At 36.4% G+C, this 15,729-nt stretch overlaps 1 protein-coding gene across 4 annotated transcripts in view; it reads right to left on the bottom strand.

The window, feature by feature from the left end:
* Window positions 1-293: 293 nt before the first annotated feature.
* The window catches only part of LOC18445789 (transcriptional corepressor LEUNIG_HOMOLOG), a 33,238-nt gene continuing 17,802 nt past the window's right edge, over window positions 294-15,729 (bottom strand). Inside the window, exons 8-18 of one of the 4 annotated variants that reach the window (XR_016049303.1) lie at window positions 11,316-11,365; window positions 10,884-11,207; window positions 10,456-10,509; window positions 10,035-10,252; window positions 9,791-9,935; window positions 9,585-9,694; window positions 9,257-9,406; window positions 3,933-4,105; window positions 2,646-2,762; window positions 2,182-2,385; window positions 294-827 (exon numbers count right to left, since the gene is read on the bottom strand). Coding sequence is in view for 1 of the 4 variants with exons in the window: in XM_011629327.3 (XP_011627629.2) it covers window positions 684-827; window positions 2,182-2,385; window positions 2,646-2,762; window positions 3,933-4,088; window positions 9,257-9,406; window positions 9,585-9,694; window positions 9,791-9,935; window positions 10,035-10,247; window positions 10,456-10,509; window positions 10,884-11,207; window positions 11,316-11,365 (1,667 nt within the window). In the remaining 3 variants the exon portion in view is untranslated. The remainder of the gene's footprint in view (window positions 828-2,181; window positions 2,386-2,645; window positions 2,763-3,932; window positions 4,106-9,256; window positions 9,407-9,584; window positions 9,695-9,790; window positions 9,936-10,034; window positions 10,253-10,455; window positions 10,510-10,883; window positions 11,208-11,315; window positions 11,366-15,729) is intronic. The other 3 variants (XR_016049302.1, XR_016049301.1, XM_011629327.3) reach the window with 3 other exon arrangements.

Below are 15,729 nucleotides of genomic sequence, written 5' to 3'. Positions count from 1 at the left end.
AGAGAGTACCTCAAAATTTTAGAGAAAAACTACATCAAATTTTAGAGAGTATCTAAAATTTTGTGTAAGAGAGTATCTAAAATTTGCATTTCCATGAATAAGATATTCCAAGCAATTTTCCTAGTTTCTACCATATGAAATCCAAACTGCATATAACATATTAAAAAAAATGGCAATTCCAGTAAATACCGATTCCAGGATACAATTTTCCACAGGATTGAAAAAGACAGCGAACCAAACAGGGCCTAGGTGCTTCCCCAAAGACCTCACCCTCATCAAGATCAGTAGAAATATGACTTATTAACACTACTCTGATTAAAAAATCTCCAAAGGAGTAATTACATTTTTTTTCAATAAAAGAAGGGCAAGGGAAGAGAAGAAAGAAAACATAGTAATTCCTTCGAAGCAAATATTAAGCATTGTCCTATTCCCTATAACTCTGCACTACACATTCTCCGAGACAGAAAGTCTATACATGAATGCATTCCAGATGAAAAAATGTCAGGGGTTGAGAACCACCAACTGGGCAGCTCCAACATTGAGAAAAAGAGTTGCCCAACTCCGTAATTATTAGCCGGAATCCTTCTTCCTTTGCTGATTTCAAGTGTACGAGTATGGAGTAGGTGTGTATGGTGTCGTTCTCTGCTTGCATATAAAACCCCAACAAGTAGTTGCATTATGTATCACTTCCATAGCTTGACACACTTGTCGTGGCTTGCGGAGGCCACCATCCCTGTATTGGGGGAGCGCGCCAGTGCTGCAATTAGATTATCGTGTGCTTGAACAGACATCGACTTTCCCTCCGAACTGCTCCACAACTCCAATGTCTGAAATGAACAATTGCATGAGCAAAGGCAAAAAATAGTCGGGAACAGGGTAGCAAAGCTTACCGTCTCATTTATAACTTTTTAATCACAAAAGGATTAGGCATCTTGCAAAAAGAACGGAAAAAGGTGAAACACATGAAAAAAAGCAGTTAAAAAAAACTCTAGAAGCTTTTTATGTGGGATAGGGTGGCTTACTTTTACAAGGTAAGCAAGAGAATGTAATTAAAGAAATGAAAACATGGAGGCAAATTCTAAGTTGCTGAATAGTAAAGCTCCATGGTAATATATACATGAAATAGAAACAAAAAAGAAGGGACAGAACAGAAGAAACGATTTCAGACAGATAAGTAGTAGTAGATGTTTTTCAGTTATTTCTTTAACTCATCCAAACATTTCACGAGAAGGTATGGCTATTATCAAGTGCTTTGATAGAAGGCAAACGATTATATGCTCCCTCTGGTGAAAGCCCTATCTAGGATTAGTTTTGGGACCCAAATTTCCGAGGTGTAACCTCTGCAACCTAGTGAACAACATTAAAAGAAAAAAAAAAAGACCTCATGCATTCTATATGTACATATAAAAGAAATTGTCCCAAGATTGAAGGGAGACCACCCATTTGTCCGACGGTCAGGCCTTCGTGGTTAGTTTATTCCCTTGTTTTCTTTTTTCTTTTTTAGAATGTTAACTTGGGAACTGGAGAGAATGGAATTCTAGACATCGCTTTCTTATGTAGGACTTTTACCTGCTAGAGTAACATGAGCACGCCGCACATGCTCTTGATAGAAAACCAAAATACCGAGGAATTTCTGAATCAACAAAAAGACCTAAGATCTCCAAAAAGACTTCGGTGCAAATAAACAAGCTGTCCAAATATTACAAGACAGTACAATTCTTGTTTCTTTTAGTTCTTGTTTTTTTCTGACAGTCGACAACATGCTTGTGGTACAATTTAAGATCTAAATGGTGGTTTACAAGAAAGCCCAATCACTTTAACCCTGCATCAAATGCCAAAACAAACGGATCAGATCTGATGCACTTTAAAGCTTTTAAGGATTTTGTCTTTTAGAAGACACAAAACCCTTCTTTACTAATATGATCATTTTACCACAAGTTGGTGGCTGCATTCATTGTTGGCATCTTTTGCAACAGATTGATGTGGAGGCGCTAATGCCAATTAAAAGAGGAGTGCAATAACAGAAGTATGAGTTCTGATGATATGAAATATCCTTCAACATCAAACAATATGCACTTAATCAAACAAGAAAAATCTGGTTAAAAGGAACCAATCAAATTAAGAGAGTGGAAAGTAAATAATGGCTAGTAAAATAATAATGGGTAATGCTACTCTCGTTACCTGATAACCCCCAACTATGAGGAGCATCGGGTAGCTGGGATGGAAAACACAGGACTGAAGTTTATTTCCCTTGGAGGTCAGCTGGCGTACGCAATCCCCACCTGCTGATTTTAATGACCAAATCCTGACACAATCCTCACTAACAGATGCCAGATACTCCCCATCCGTGTCCCAACAGATTCCACTCACCTCTTTGATATGCCCCTGCATAAGCATGCTCAGCATCAACACCAATAACTACAAGTAACTTGAACCACACAGAGTGGAATTGGGCCAATGCCATTCACCAAAGTGGATATCGGTGAAGATTGGGAACCATTAGGACATGATCTCTGTGGTGAATCCCCCAATCTCACTCACCATCCATTTTTAAGTGGCTGGCGACGGCCCAATAGACGATCTACTAGAACATAGAATGCTAATACTATAACAAAAAAGCCTTTAGGTGTCAGGACAAATCAGACCTTTAAGGTATGTAAACAACGGTTTGTCTCAACATCAAATATGTTTATCATGTTCTCCTCGGAAGTGGCCATGAGCTGCCCAGCTATAGGCTGGAATCTAAGCTGTGAAATACCACCCTGCTATGCGTAGCTAAAAGATCAGAGCAGATACCCAAAGCAGCAAACTTCTTCAAAAAAAAGGAAAAAACAAAAAAAAAAAAGATTTGAATAGAAACAACAGTATCAAGGACTAAATACTAAAATACATCAGAAAGTATATTTTTGTCAAATTAAGAAAGTGTAGTTACAACAGTGAAAAACAACCTGTTTTCTCAAAATTGGACAACAACAAATATTTTATTGGACAAAATTAAGAACAACAAATATACAGATTACTGGCAAAATCAACTGCCATTCCCAAAGAGACAATTTTGCATAAGATATAGGGGGAATTTAACAGCCATGGATTGCATGAAGCAGTGTATTATGGTTGAGTGTGGAATTGGTGCTTGGTGCCCTCCTCTTCATCCAGATTCCAGGGAATACAATGGCACCTCAAAACTCTCATTTCTTTGATGGATTGAGGACCCAAAATCACTCTATACCACTTGGTAATCCATTTCCACACCAAAAAAAAATGCTTTTTGGAGATTCAACACCAATAAAATAGTTTTGGAGCTCCTAAAAGCTCTACTTCATACAGGGTCTAGAACAGATCTCAAGACAGCAATCAAGATGGAGCATTTTTGGATCACCCCCCACACCCCCCCCCCCCCCCCCCCCCCCCCCCCATCCCCAAACCCCAAACCAAAAAAGAAATAAAGAAAAGAGAGAGAGAGAGAGATCCATGATATTGGTGGGCAAGTGAATGGATCTGCATAATTTTGAGTCCTCAAACAACCAAAACATGGAGAAGTGGGGCACCGATGTAGTGCTATGGGCTACATCCACAACGTAATGAAAAATATTTCTTTGGTTATTCATGATAAATCCAGGATCATAAAAGTCAAATCTTAAATATGCGGAATAGAAGAATTGAATGCCTCGATACCCCCTAATGTATCGCCAAACCTAACCCTTGCTATCCACAATATCAAGAAGTAACGTACATTATCTCCGTAATCAACACCTAGAATTCCAATTAAAAGTAATATGGTTCTAGGTTATTCCGAGAAACAAGGAAATTGTAAGACATTTTAGTAGAACCAGGGCATTGTCAGTAATTTTCAAAACTCTAGCCGCAGTCAAGTGTGATAAACTTTGGAACTTGTGAATACTCCACAAAAAACAAGAAGCTGAGCAACTGACCTTGGAGACCCTTGTGCAGGCTTGCTGATTTACATTCCACCATCGTATTTCCCCATTACTGTCACACGAGCAAAGGAGATCTGGTTTCTTGGGATGGAAATCCAATGACTTCACTTGTGTCTCATGCCCAGAAAGCTTGCACAACGAATAGCTAGGCTGAAAAATTACCATGACTGTATCAATCACCACATGCTCATGTTAAAATGATATGCAGTCCCCATGAAAACAAGTTAAAACAACTCAGTTACAATGAAGCAAATGTAATAGCAATTGTTAAAAAAAAGTCTCCACAAGAAGTGTTTCTAAAAGAATCCATGGCATGGCAGTTGAAAGGAGGAGCAGCATCGGGAAGAGAATTGTAAATGGTGGAATCCACTATCAAGGAACAGTTGAAAAAAATCCGAAAACCATTAAAGCAACAGAGTAATTTTCAGTAAATAATCCTAGTAGAAGACAAGTCATCTAATTTCAGCTCTGCCCCTCTGGACCTCTACAAAAAGTGTATCCCACCCCTTGATGAGCATATATTCCTCCTTCCCAAAGAGAGCACCATGTGGGAGAGAAAAGAGGTGTCAGAAAAAGAGAGGCCATGCTAAAGAGAAACCTTTTAAGGCTTTTAGAGGTCCTGTGATGGAAAGAGAGATGGCAAGAAAGAGTTAGCCTGGACTTTGGACTCCTTTATATCTTACGTGAGAGATCTTAGAAAGAGAGAGAGGAAAATCGTGCAACCAAAACGACCTTGTCTCTGCAAACTACCTTAAATTGAGAGAAAAGAGGTAAATTAGTCTCCAATAAGCAGCGCCATATTAACTTGTGGTGATCATTCATACTGGGGTGTACTAAATCCTAGAAGGTGATTCTAGGTACATTTTCAGGTATGTGATCTTGCTGATTTTCCTTTTTTTTAGAGCACCTAGTAAACAATGTTGCTGAGCACATAGTTAACAATGCTGCAGCAACATCTCTTGCGGCACACCTTTTTTTTTTCTTTTGCAGTCTTGAGTGTAATTTCACCCTATAAAATTTCAATAGAGGCACGTGCCATCATCATCATCATCATCATCGTCAAAGCCTTTTCCCAACTAATTGGGATCGGCTACACGAATCCTGGTCCGCCATTATGTTCTATTAAGGGTCATACCCTCAGTGAGGCCATAAAGCCCCATATCTTTTCTCACTACTTCCAACCATGTATTTTCGGATGTACCCTTTGCCCTTTTTGAGCCTTCCACTTGAACTAACTCATACCTCCTAACAGGTATTGTATTGGGTCTACACCACACATGGCCAACCCCACCTAATTCTATTCTCTATCATTTTATCATTTATTGGTGCCATACCTAGATTTTCCTGAATATATTCATTTAGATTTCTATTCCTTTTTGTCTTGCCACTCATCCATCTTAACATCCTCATCTCCGCTACATTCATTCTATGGGTAAATTGTTTTCTCACCGCCCAATATTCCACCCCATAGAGCAAAGCTAGTCTCACAGTTGTCCTATAGAACTTGCCCTTCGGCTTCATTAATATGCGACGATCACATAAAATTCCGGTTGCACATCGCTACTTCGCCCACCCAACTTTAATTCTATGTGAGACATCTTCCTCAATCACTCCATTTTCTTGAATTATCGACCAAAGATATCGAAAGTGCGTTCTTTTTGGTAATTCCTGACCGTCAATCTTACCTACCTCCTCATCTCTACTCCTATTATTGCTAAACTTGCATTCCACGTACTCTGTCTTAGTCCGGCTGATGCAAGGAGAAAATAATAAGCAAAATAATAGAAAGATAAAATAAAAATGATTGAGATAATATACCCTCTCTCAAGGTCTGCAAGGGAGCCCACCCCAAAAAAGATCTTTTCACAAGATCAGCTTAACTCAATTCTAATTTCTGCTCTCTTTACAATGAGAGACATTTCCCCTTTAAGTACAACTGAAATAATAAGATAAATAAATAAAAATACATTTATCTCTTTCTAAAACTCATTTCTTTCCCAAAAAATACCTTTCCAACTACTTGTTTATCAAAAGTTTGACTTTCCAACAAAAAGATTGACTTTCTAAATATTAGAACATATCCTCTAAGATAGACCTTCCTATTGATAGACCTTCCTATTCTATCTCTATTTAAAAGATAAGTTCTAAATTTCTAAAATAAATATCTTTTATACCCCTCAAACCTCTACAACAAAAATACAAAATAACCCTAAATAAACTAAAAATCAAAATAATACCAAATCTAAAATCAAGAAAATATAAAAATACAAAATAAAAATAAAAAAACCTGATTTTTTATTTGAATCATTCTCCCTAGGTTGGGATAAGCTCGACCTCGAGCTTATAGAACTCAAATCTTTTAGAGGCCTCCTCAAAAGTTGGTGATGTAGCCCGACCATGTGCCTTGGGACTTTTTTTTCAATAAGTAAACAATATATCCAACATGATTTGTATTGGAAGTTTGAGACACCGAACTCTAGAAATACCAAACTGAATCTTGATTTCTCCTTCAGGCTTACAGGGTAGTATTCCATAAGCTGCAACACAGATATCCTTTTCTTCACAATTGATTTTTGAAATTTCTTGCACATTTGGGCTATCAACATCGTCTTTTGTATCGAGATCTACCTCTTCTTATTCTTCGTCCTCTTGTTGCAATATACTAAGCTGATATTATTGTATTGATTTGCAAAGGTCTTCCACATGTCTATTGAATTGTCGATCTTGTAGATATTGTTGTATTGATATTGTTCTATCGAATTGTTAATCCAATTAATCAAATCTCCATATGGCGTATGCATTTTTTATCTCAAGGCTCTGATACTAACTAAAGCAGGGTGAAAAACAAATAATAAATCAAAAAATAAAAATAAAATAAAAATTTGAGAGAATATACCCTCTCTCAAGGTATACAAGGGAGGGAATACACCCCAAAAGAGATCTTTTCACAAGATCAACTTTACTCAATTCCAATCTCTGCTCTCTTTACAATGAGGGAACTATCCCCTTAATACAACTGAAATAATAAAATAAATAAATAAAAACACATTTATCTCTCCTTCTACAGCTCCTTTCTTTCCTAAAACAGATAACTTTTCTAACTACATATTTATCAAAAGTTTGAGTTTCTAACTAAAAGATTGACTTTCTAAATATTAAAACATATCCTCTAAGATAGTCCTTCCTATTTTTTCTCTATCTAATAGATAACTCCTAAAATTCTAAAATAAATATCTTTTATACCCCTCAAATCTCTACAACAAAAAATACGAAATAACCCTAAATAAACTAAAAACCTAAATAATACTAAATCTAAAATAAAAAATATAAAAATACAAAATAAAAAATAAAAATAAAAATAAAAAAACCCAATTTTTTATTTGCATCGCCGACTAATTTTAAAAACCTTTAGATTCTAAAGTATCTCTCCAAAGTTCTAACTTTGTTGATGTTGTTTCGGGTCTCATCGATCAAAACTATATCATCTGCGAACAACATTGACCACTGTACCTCATCTTGCAGGTGCCTAATTAAGTCATCGACAACTAAGACAAAGAGGTATGGGCTCAATATTGACCCCTGATGTAGACCTATTGTCAATGAAAACTCACTCGTCTCTGCACTAATTGTTCGTACACTATTTAACGTTCCATCGTACATATCTCTCACCAAGTCGATATAGTGTCTAGAGACTCTTTTCCAACACCCACCAAATCAAATATCGAAGTACTCTATCATAAGCTTTCGCTAGATCAATAAAGTCCATGTAGAGGTCTTTTCCCTTTGCCGTAAGCTTCTCAAGTAGGTTCCTAAATAAGACAATAGCCTCAGTTGCTGACTTCCCTGACATAAAACCGAATTGGTTTTGTGAAACACTCATTTCATGTCTTAGTCGTTGCTCAATCACTCTTTCCCAAAGCTTTATAGAATAGCTCATAAGTTTGATCCTTTGCACAATTTTGTAAGTCTCAGTTATTCTTGTAAATAGGTACCACAACACTTTTTCTCCATTCGTTTGGCATGTTCTTTGTTCTCAATACATTGTTAAACAGCTTAGTCAACCAGCCAATGCCAATCTCTCCCATGCATTTCCAAACCTCTATCGGGATACCATCTGGTCCTAAAGCCTTTCTTATCTCCATCATTTTCAAAGCTTTTTTCACGTTCGATATCCTAATCCTACGAATGTATCTATGGCCTCCACCCTCATTATGCCAACGGTTCCTTCTACCGCTATGTTCCTATTGTGTTGTCATTTAATAGTTTTTTAAAATAAACTCTCCGCCTTTCGTTGACCTCTTCATCCTTCACCAAGACCCTTTGATCCTCACTCTTAATACATTTAATATGATCTAGATCCCTACACTTTTTCTCTTTCATTTTTGCTAATTTGAAGATATCTTTTTGCTACTTTGAAGATATCCTATGCCTCAAATTTAGCCTTACCTTATATTCGTTTAGCATTTTTCTTAGCTTTTTTATATTCTTCTAAGTTTTGATCATTTCTATGCACTGCCAAGTTTTACAACATGATCATTTTTCTCTAAAGGCCTTCTAAACCTCATCACTTCACCACCAAGTTTCCTTATCGGAACTTCTTTTCCCTCTAGATTCTCCTAAAACTTCTTTTGCCACTTTCTTTATACAATCAACCATCTCGTTCCAAATAACATAGACCTCATGTTCAAAGTTCCATTTTTCTTTTTTAACTAATTTATAGGGGCACGTGTAAGACCAGGAAATTATAGGGGTTTTTAGATGCTCAATGCAGTTCTGTTGGAAAATTTTAAAATACAGCACCTTGTTGCTCCTGGTCATGGCCTTTGACAAAATACATTACTGAGATGCTTAAATCCATCAAAGAAACCCACAACATTAACGCTTAAAAATGGGACATGATACCTATTTACAGGAACAACCAAAATATCTCGAGTTTCAAGGGAGAAAAAATACAAGTACTCAGAATCCAGCAATATCGTTGTCATGTATGCTAGTTATTACAACACAACTCACAAAGGTACTAAAACAGCTAAAGCCAATCAATAAAAAAAGAATGGATAAAAAAGGTAGAATTATGGAACTAGACGTTTCAGCAGATATTGCATAGCAAGCAGGAAGTAAATAAAGATTATCGCTGGAAATTTTTCTGAGAGGTTATGTCTAGTGATAGAAATAACTAAATATCCATCCTATAACAGGAACACAACCATAATCAACTAGCAATGGACAGAAGATGCAAACCATGCTCCAGATAATGTATACTAATTAAGTGGTATAACTAGCATCCAGAAAAACCACGAGTTCTAAGAGAGAATTACATTGGCTGCATTCCACACCCGGACAGTTTTATCAAAAGAAGAAGTCGCTAAATGAGAAGAATTTGGTCTGAAACAAACATCTGTAATCAAAGAAGAGTGTTCTTCTAGTGTGCTCTCCAAATCCAATGTATCCATGTTCCAAAGGACAGCCTACAAAGGCAAAACTGGCATCAGTATATTCTCTCATTCCGAAGAAACTAAGACCCATCCCTTATCAAAGTAATATGGAAAAGACCATAGCTACAATCTAACAAACGATGCCTCGACCCGTTCCTGACATGCATATAGACTATATAACGATACCACAAACTAGTGGACAACACAACACCTTCTTATCGTGTCCAGCACTGGCTAGCAGCTTTCCATCTGACGAGAAATGGCAGCATAAAACCTTTGAATTACTGTAACGTAGGCAACCAACTTCACTGAAAGTAAAACCTGATAAAATGACGCAAATTTATTGGGCATTAACAGACTGAATATAGGTTTACAATATTAAATGCAAGCATACATAATAGATTTCAAAAGGCATACCTTTCAAGGGATCATTGCTTTTGGTTGCAAGACTCCGTTTCAATGAGTGAAATGAAGCATCCCTCCCATCTCCATCATCATGAGACAAAAAGGATTCGATATTGTCATCAAACGAACCCATGTCTCCTAAATCTTCCAGATCATCCTGAAATGAGTGGTTCCAGTTAGAGAACCACTAAGATGGAACTAAAAACAAATAAAAGCCATAGATTCTATGCCATGAAACTAATTCAATTGGTAGTACCATCTGGCCTGAGCTTGAACCCAGTGCACCTGCTCCATCTGGATGGCAAATAGCTACATCCTTGCTACCTTTCGGTGGTAGAGCAAAAGCAACTGACATCCCATCACCTGGCGTATGGGTACATGATGTTGAAGGTGGAGAATTAGGAGAAGGACCAGTTGTGTTGCCTGCACCAGTTCTAGACTCAGAAGGCTTCTTCCTCTTCTGACTATTCTGAACTTTAAGAGAAAAACCTGATCAGTAGATGCATCATGTACCCCAAAGAAAGTCAAAAACAAAAAGTAAGCACACAAAATGTATATCTGGGAGACAAAAAAAGCCCCCAAAAACCAGTTACAACAATAAGTTAGCATCAAAACATTGATAATATAATTAGACAACAAAATGAAATCATTGAATAAGATCCATACAAAAAATACACCTGCCGCAATTGTTGCTGCTGCAGTTGACCTTGTTGACTCAGAGGTTCTGGCACCTTCACCGCCATTCAGTTCAAAACACATTCGCAGACACATCAAGCATGTCAGCAAACAATAATAATGGAAAAAATACACTCACAGTTAAAACTAAATAGGAAAGAAAAGAAAGGAACAAATACTTGCATGCCATATATTAACAGGGATAATGTGCACATGCTATGTGCCAATCGATTTCTTCATAAAGCATCTTCTGCATACTTTGCAGTATGAATGATACAATAGATTCACAAGATAAAATTTTACAACATAATATCATATATTTGGGAATTCAAAGTAATCGTCTCCTATGGGTATGTAGGATCCTTTTTGGGGTTAGATCAGCTTGTAATTCAAAAGCCATTTAGAACCAAATAGGATTAGACTATTAAACCTTTATAAGTTTTTCTAGTCGGTCTTCTGATGTTGCATGGGCCACCACTGCAGTTGCCTGAACGGGAAGACCAGAATGCTGAGAAGAGCTACTTTCTGTTGGACGAATGTCTTTGGTCAAGCCTGCCCTTAAACCCGTAATCTTTGAAGGATGTGTGTCCCCACATATTGATGCAATAGAAGATCCAAGGTTTCCATGAGCCTGTGCTTGTGCTAGGAACTGTTGCTGTTGTTGCAGTGGCAACAGCTGTAACTGCTGCAGTAGATTTGGAGACTGCACATCATGCGATTGCTGCCCCGAGTTTGTGCTTACTCGATCAATTCCCTGTGAATAGAAAGTTGAGAACATAGTGCCAGACAATTAAACTGAGCTAAAAAACATGAAAAAAGAATGAAAACTTCATCCATATATCTACATCCATAAGCCCCTTACAGTTAAAGGCCAACCCCTCAACGGCAGCTCGCTAACACCAGAATTTAACTCTGCAAAACACAAATCAATTTGAATAAGAAACAAACATACCCCAGCAAGATAGAAAACTAAGAATGTAACAGATAGAGAAACATTCTTTACTTCATCCTACAATTCTCAAAGATTTTAGTAACACTCAGACTGAAGTCATCCAAATGGTTTCACAGCCATAAAGCATGACTTAAAACAAGAGATTTCAGTAGCCTATAGTAATACCTGGAAGAAGGTAAGAGGTTATTCAAAGAATATCACAAAGTATCTTGCTCAAAGTAACCTGTATACTAATGTTGTCATAACTGAAATGCACCAGAACTCACTATGAAGTCAGTCCCACGGCCAGCCAATTCGGCCTGTCCAGACACTTTCCATGAGAGAAAAGTTGAGAAAGGATGACAGCCTCAGAAAGCCTGTATAAATCCAGTTTGTTTTAAAAGAAAGAACATGGAAGAAATATCTGAATCACTTTTTGGTTCAGCCTGATTCAACTAAGGCTAGAGTAGACCAACCTACAGGAAAATACAAATGATCTTGGGGACCACAGGCCCAGTTTGAACCAGTTCAACCCATTCTATGCCCTAGCTGCACAAATTTTGCAGGCTTATTCTAGTTAACCCAAGAAAACCCAGCAGTTGTGATACTGTACAGTCAAGATTGAGACAAATATCCTAAAATCAAAACAAAGTGAAGCGAAGTGCTGGAGAGAACCATGCTCAAGAACTAACCGAGTTTTAAAGAAATTGTGTAGTTGGAGACCACACCAGTAAGACTATTGTGAAATTTATAAGATAATGGACAAGTAACAGTAACTTACTAACCACTTTAAATTTATAAGAAAAACGGTCAAGTATTCACTAGGTCCTGCCAAGCTGATTCAACCTCAGGCCAAAACTAGCACTGCACCTAACTGTACAGATGAAGCGAGAGAGGGAACAAAAGTGAGAGCAGAGATAGGTCAAAATTTAGAAAGTGATTACAGTAGAAGTGGAAGTAAAAACAAGGTTACGGAGGGGAAGCAGATTAAGTTAGCAGAGTGAAAGCTCCACCAAAGTACAAGGTTTTTTTTTTATGCTGTTAACTGACCGCCAAAGTACAAGGTTCCTGCACCAACTCCTACATAAGGGAAGGTTTTAACTTTTGAGGACCAACAGATTTCAGGGAGACTTACTTAGAAGCATTTACTATATATACTATTCAATTAAAGTACATATAAGGATAAAACACAGACATAAGGTCTTAGATTGACGGCATGTCAAGCTCAATTAAGAAGGTTGAGCAAACACGGCAACAAGCCTCCCAGGTAGTGGTAACAATTATGTATGTATGATAAGGTAGAGTAACAATTATGTATGTGATAAGGTAGAGCATACCAAAAGCTTCCTAACCTATGGAGTACACAAAATATCATACATGCATAGTTTACACAAGAAATGAAGCAGAGTATCAACATTCCTAAGGAGAGGTTTTGTGATTAATATCATGAAAATAGCACATAAAAGTTTTTTCTCGTGCAAGAAACATAAAATAGCATTCAGAAGGGTAGGTTTCAAGCTACTAAGAAAAGTGACTTAAGTGGAATGAGTTTTTAACACGCAATAAGTATGCAATTAGTAATTTATTGTTTGTATACAATAAAAACTAGCACAAAGGCATGTACTCCAATATAGTTAGGTGGCCTTGTTTACGAAAAATCTCTGGGGGAAGTCTTTTTATTGTATGCCATAATAAAAGAATTAACAGAAGAATAATACAATAAGTGCACTATCCGGTACAATAGGCAGCTATCATTGGACTCAAGAAGTTGGGGATTGTAATGTGAACAGCATTAATTACAGAAAAACAAAGATTGTTGCACACTACAGTATAGCCGCACATATCTACACTATTCGATAATGCTCAAAAATTTTCAATAAACACAGATTCAAGTTGAAATCCCAGATTCTATAACTAGAAATCAACAAACTTTAGGAAAGAGAGAGGAGATTCACACGCTATACGATTATAACAAGACCTTCAAGGTCCTTCAAGAATTTTTGGCTACTGTCTCTGTGCCCTAAATCCCAGGAGGTCTCTACAGAGACATAGGAAGCTAAGCGCGACCCATGTTGAAAACGGTATATAATATTTTGAAATTTAAACTATCAGGTTTTTCAAGTTCTGTCACAGCAGCCCTGCTTTTAATTCCTTCGTACTCATCTAATCCCTATGATTAAGTTAAGGATAGATAAGTTTCCATGACAACAAAATACACTTTGGACTTTCTACCCATAACCATATTTTATGGTGTTTAAGTGTTAGTCACAACTTTGATATAATTTGCACTTAAAAGCTTCAGATCTCTCAGTTTTGTTGCAAAGACCTATAAGGCTTCTTACAACTAATTTCTAAGGTGTTCTGCAAATCTATGTTGTTTTTTGCCGAAGATATCTATGTCTTCTCACAGATTTTTTTATTATTATTTTTACACCTATATTATGATGGTTAGGTGACAGCTCACTACTTTTATGTGACTTCGCACTTATTTGTGGCTGATCTCTTAGGTTTTCTTGCAAGATCTATATGGATTTTTGTGATCAATTTCTAAGGTGTTTACCAGTAGATCTTTCTTGCTTAGTTATCTATGCCTTCAATCACAAATTTTAAGAGGTTGTATCATGTTCCTTGCAAACTGTTTGATCGAATAAATGTTTGATATGTCTTTGCATAGAGAACATATGATCATTTCTCCATCTTGGGTCCTGACATAATGGCTCCAAACTTTCACATATCTGGAAACTAGAATTGGTTTCATCTATGTGGAACTGATCACCCATTAAACGAACCTGGGTCTAGCTTCAAAGGCTCTAGCAAGTGTAAACCCTTACTGTTAATATTCCCTCACATCAAGAACCAGCCTCTCTTGTGGTTTTTTCACAGTTTCTTCATATTTTAAAAAATATACAATATATGTAAGAAGCTGCGTCAAAAAAGGTTTCAAAGCAGGAAAATATTGGCTAGATCACCTCCTTAGTGCCAATATACGGCTCTCTTTTGGAGCTCTGTGTAGCTTGGGTTTGGTAGCATGCACACATATCCCTACTTATATATATATATATATATATATATATATATATATATATATATATGGAAAAGACTTAAAAATGGCCTACGGGCGATTTGATGTTAAAAATCTTGTCTCTAAACAAATTTTTGCAACATGGCAAGGCATTTTATCCTCTTTTGAATTTGATATTGAACATAATAAAGGAAATACAAATTATTTACCTGACTTTTTAACTCGTGAGTTTTTGCAAGGTATACATTAGAACTATCTGCAGAAATATGTGTCGAAGGTCTTGCCCTCTGTACAGACTTAAAATTAAAAAGGCAATTAGAAAAACAGAAGATGACTGGCAGGAAAGAATTAGGAGACTTCTGTGAACGATTTGGATATAATACTCTGCCCATGACTAAAGATAAAATACAAGAAAACATAGGTTAAAAAAATACAAATCAAATCCCAATAAGACAATTGTTAAAGAAAAACTCTCTAAAAAATTCTCTCCCAAGAATAAATTTAAGAAACACAAAGGGAAGAGAAAATTATCTGTCTGTTATAACTGTGGAAAGATAGGACATTTCAAAAATAAATGCCGAATAAAAAAGAAAATAAGCGCCTTACAAATAGAAGAAAATATAAAAAACCAAATATTTCACATACTACAAATAGATGAAGAATCGTCTGATAGCCTATCTGATTCGGACAAAGAACTGGTTGGAGAAATAGAAGATGAAAACTTACTCTTTAGTAGTTCAGATTCAGATGATAATAGCAGTAATTGCTTCTGTAATATGCTCTCTAAGGAAGAAACTTTTATCATTGATATTATAGATAAAATAACGGACCCTGAAGCTAGGAAAGAAGCCCTAGTACAATATATTAAAATATCAAAAGCAAATAAGAAGCCTCCTCCGCTTATTCGTACACAAGAAGATTATAATTTTGCTAAAATCTTAGAAAGGGTTGAAGATAAAAATAATATTCAAAGAGAACCTTCTATATCTGAATTAAAACATGAAATAAATGAGGTACGAAATGAATTAATAAATCTAAAAAACAGAATACAGGTTTAGAAATGACATCCAACTTAACGGAAAATAGTCCTGAAAATTCTGATGAAGAGTTAGAATTTGATTATATATATATATATATATATATATATATATGTGTGTGTGTGTGTGTGTGTGTGTGTGTGTGTGTGTGTGTGTGTGTGTGTGTGTATATATATGGAAATTACTACAAAACGCCTATAGGCGAGAATAAACAGTGATTTCGTCTACCCTCATCACCGTTTAAAGTTCATCGCACGATCACGATTGTTCGGTAGTATTTCATTTT

Source organism: Amborella trichopoda, chromosome 2 (genome assembly GCF_054954075.1).
Source record: "Amborella trichopoda isolate Santa Cruz 75 chromosome 2, AtrichopodaSantaCruz75HAP2 v2.0, whole genome shotgun sequence".
Classification (NCBI taxonomy): Eukaryota; Viridiplantae; Streptophyta; class Magnoliopsida; order Amborellales; family Amborellaceae; genus Amborella; species Amborella trichopoda.
This window is presented reverse-complemented; position numbering and strand designations above follow the sequence as displayed.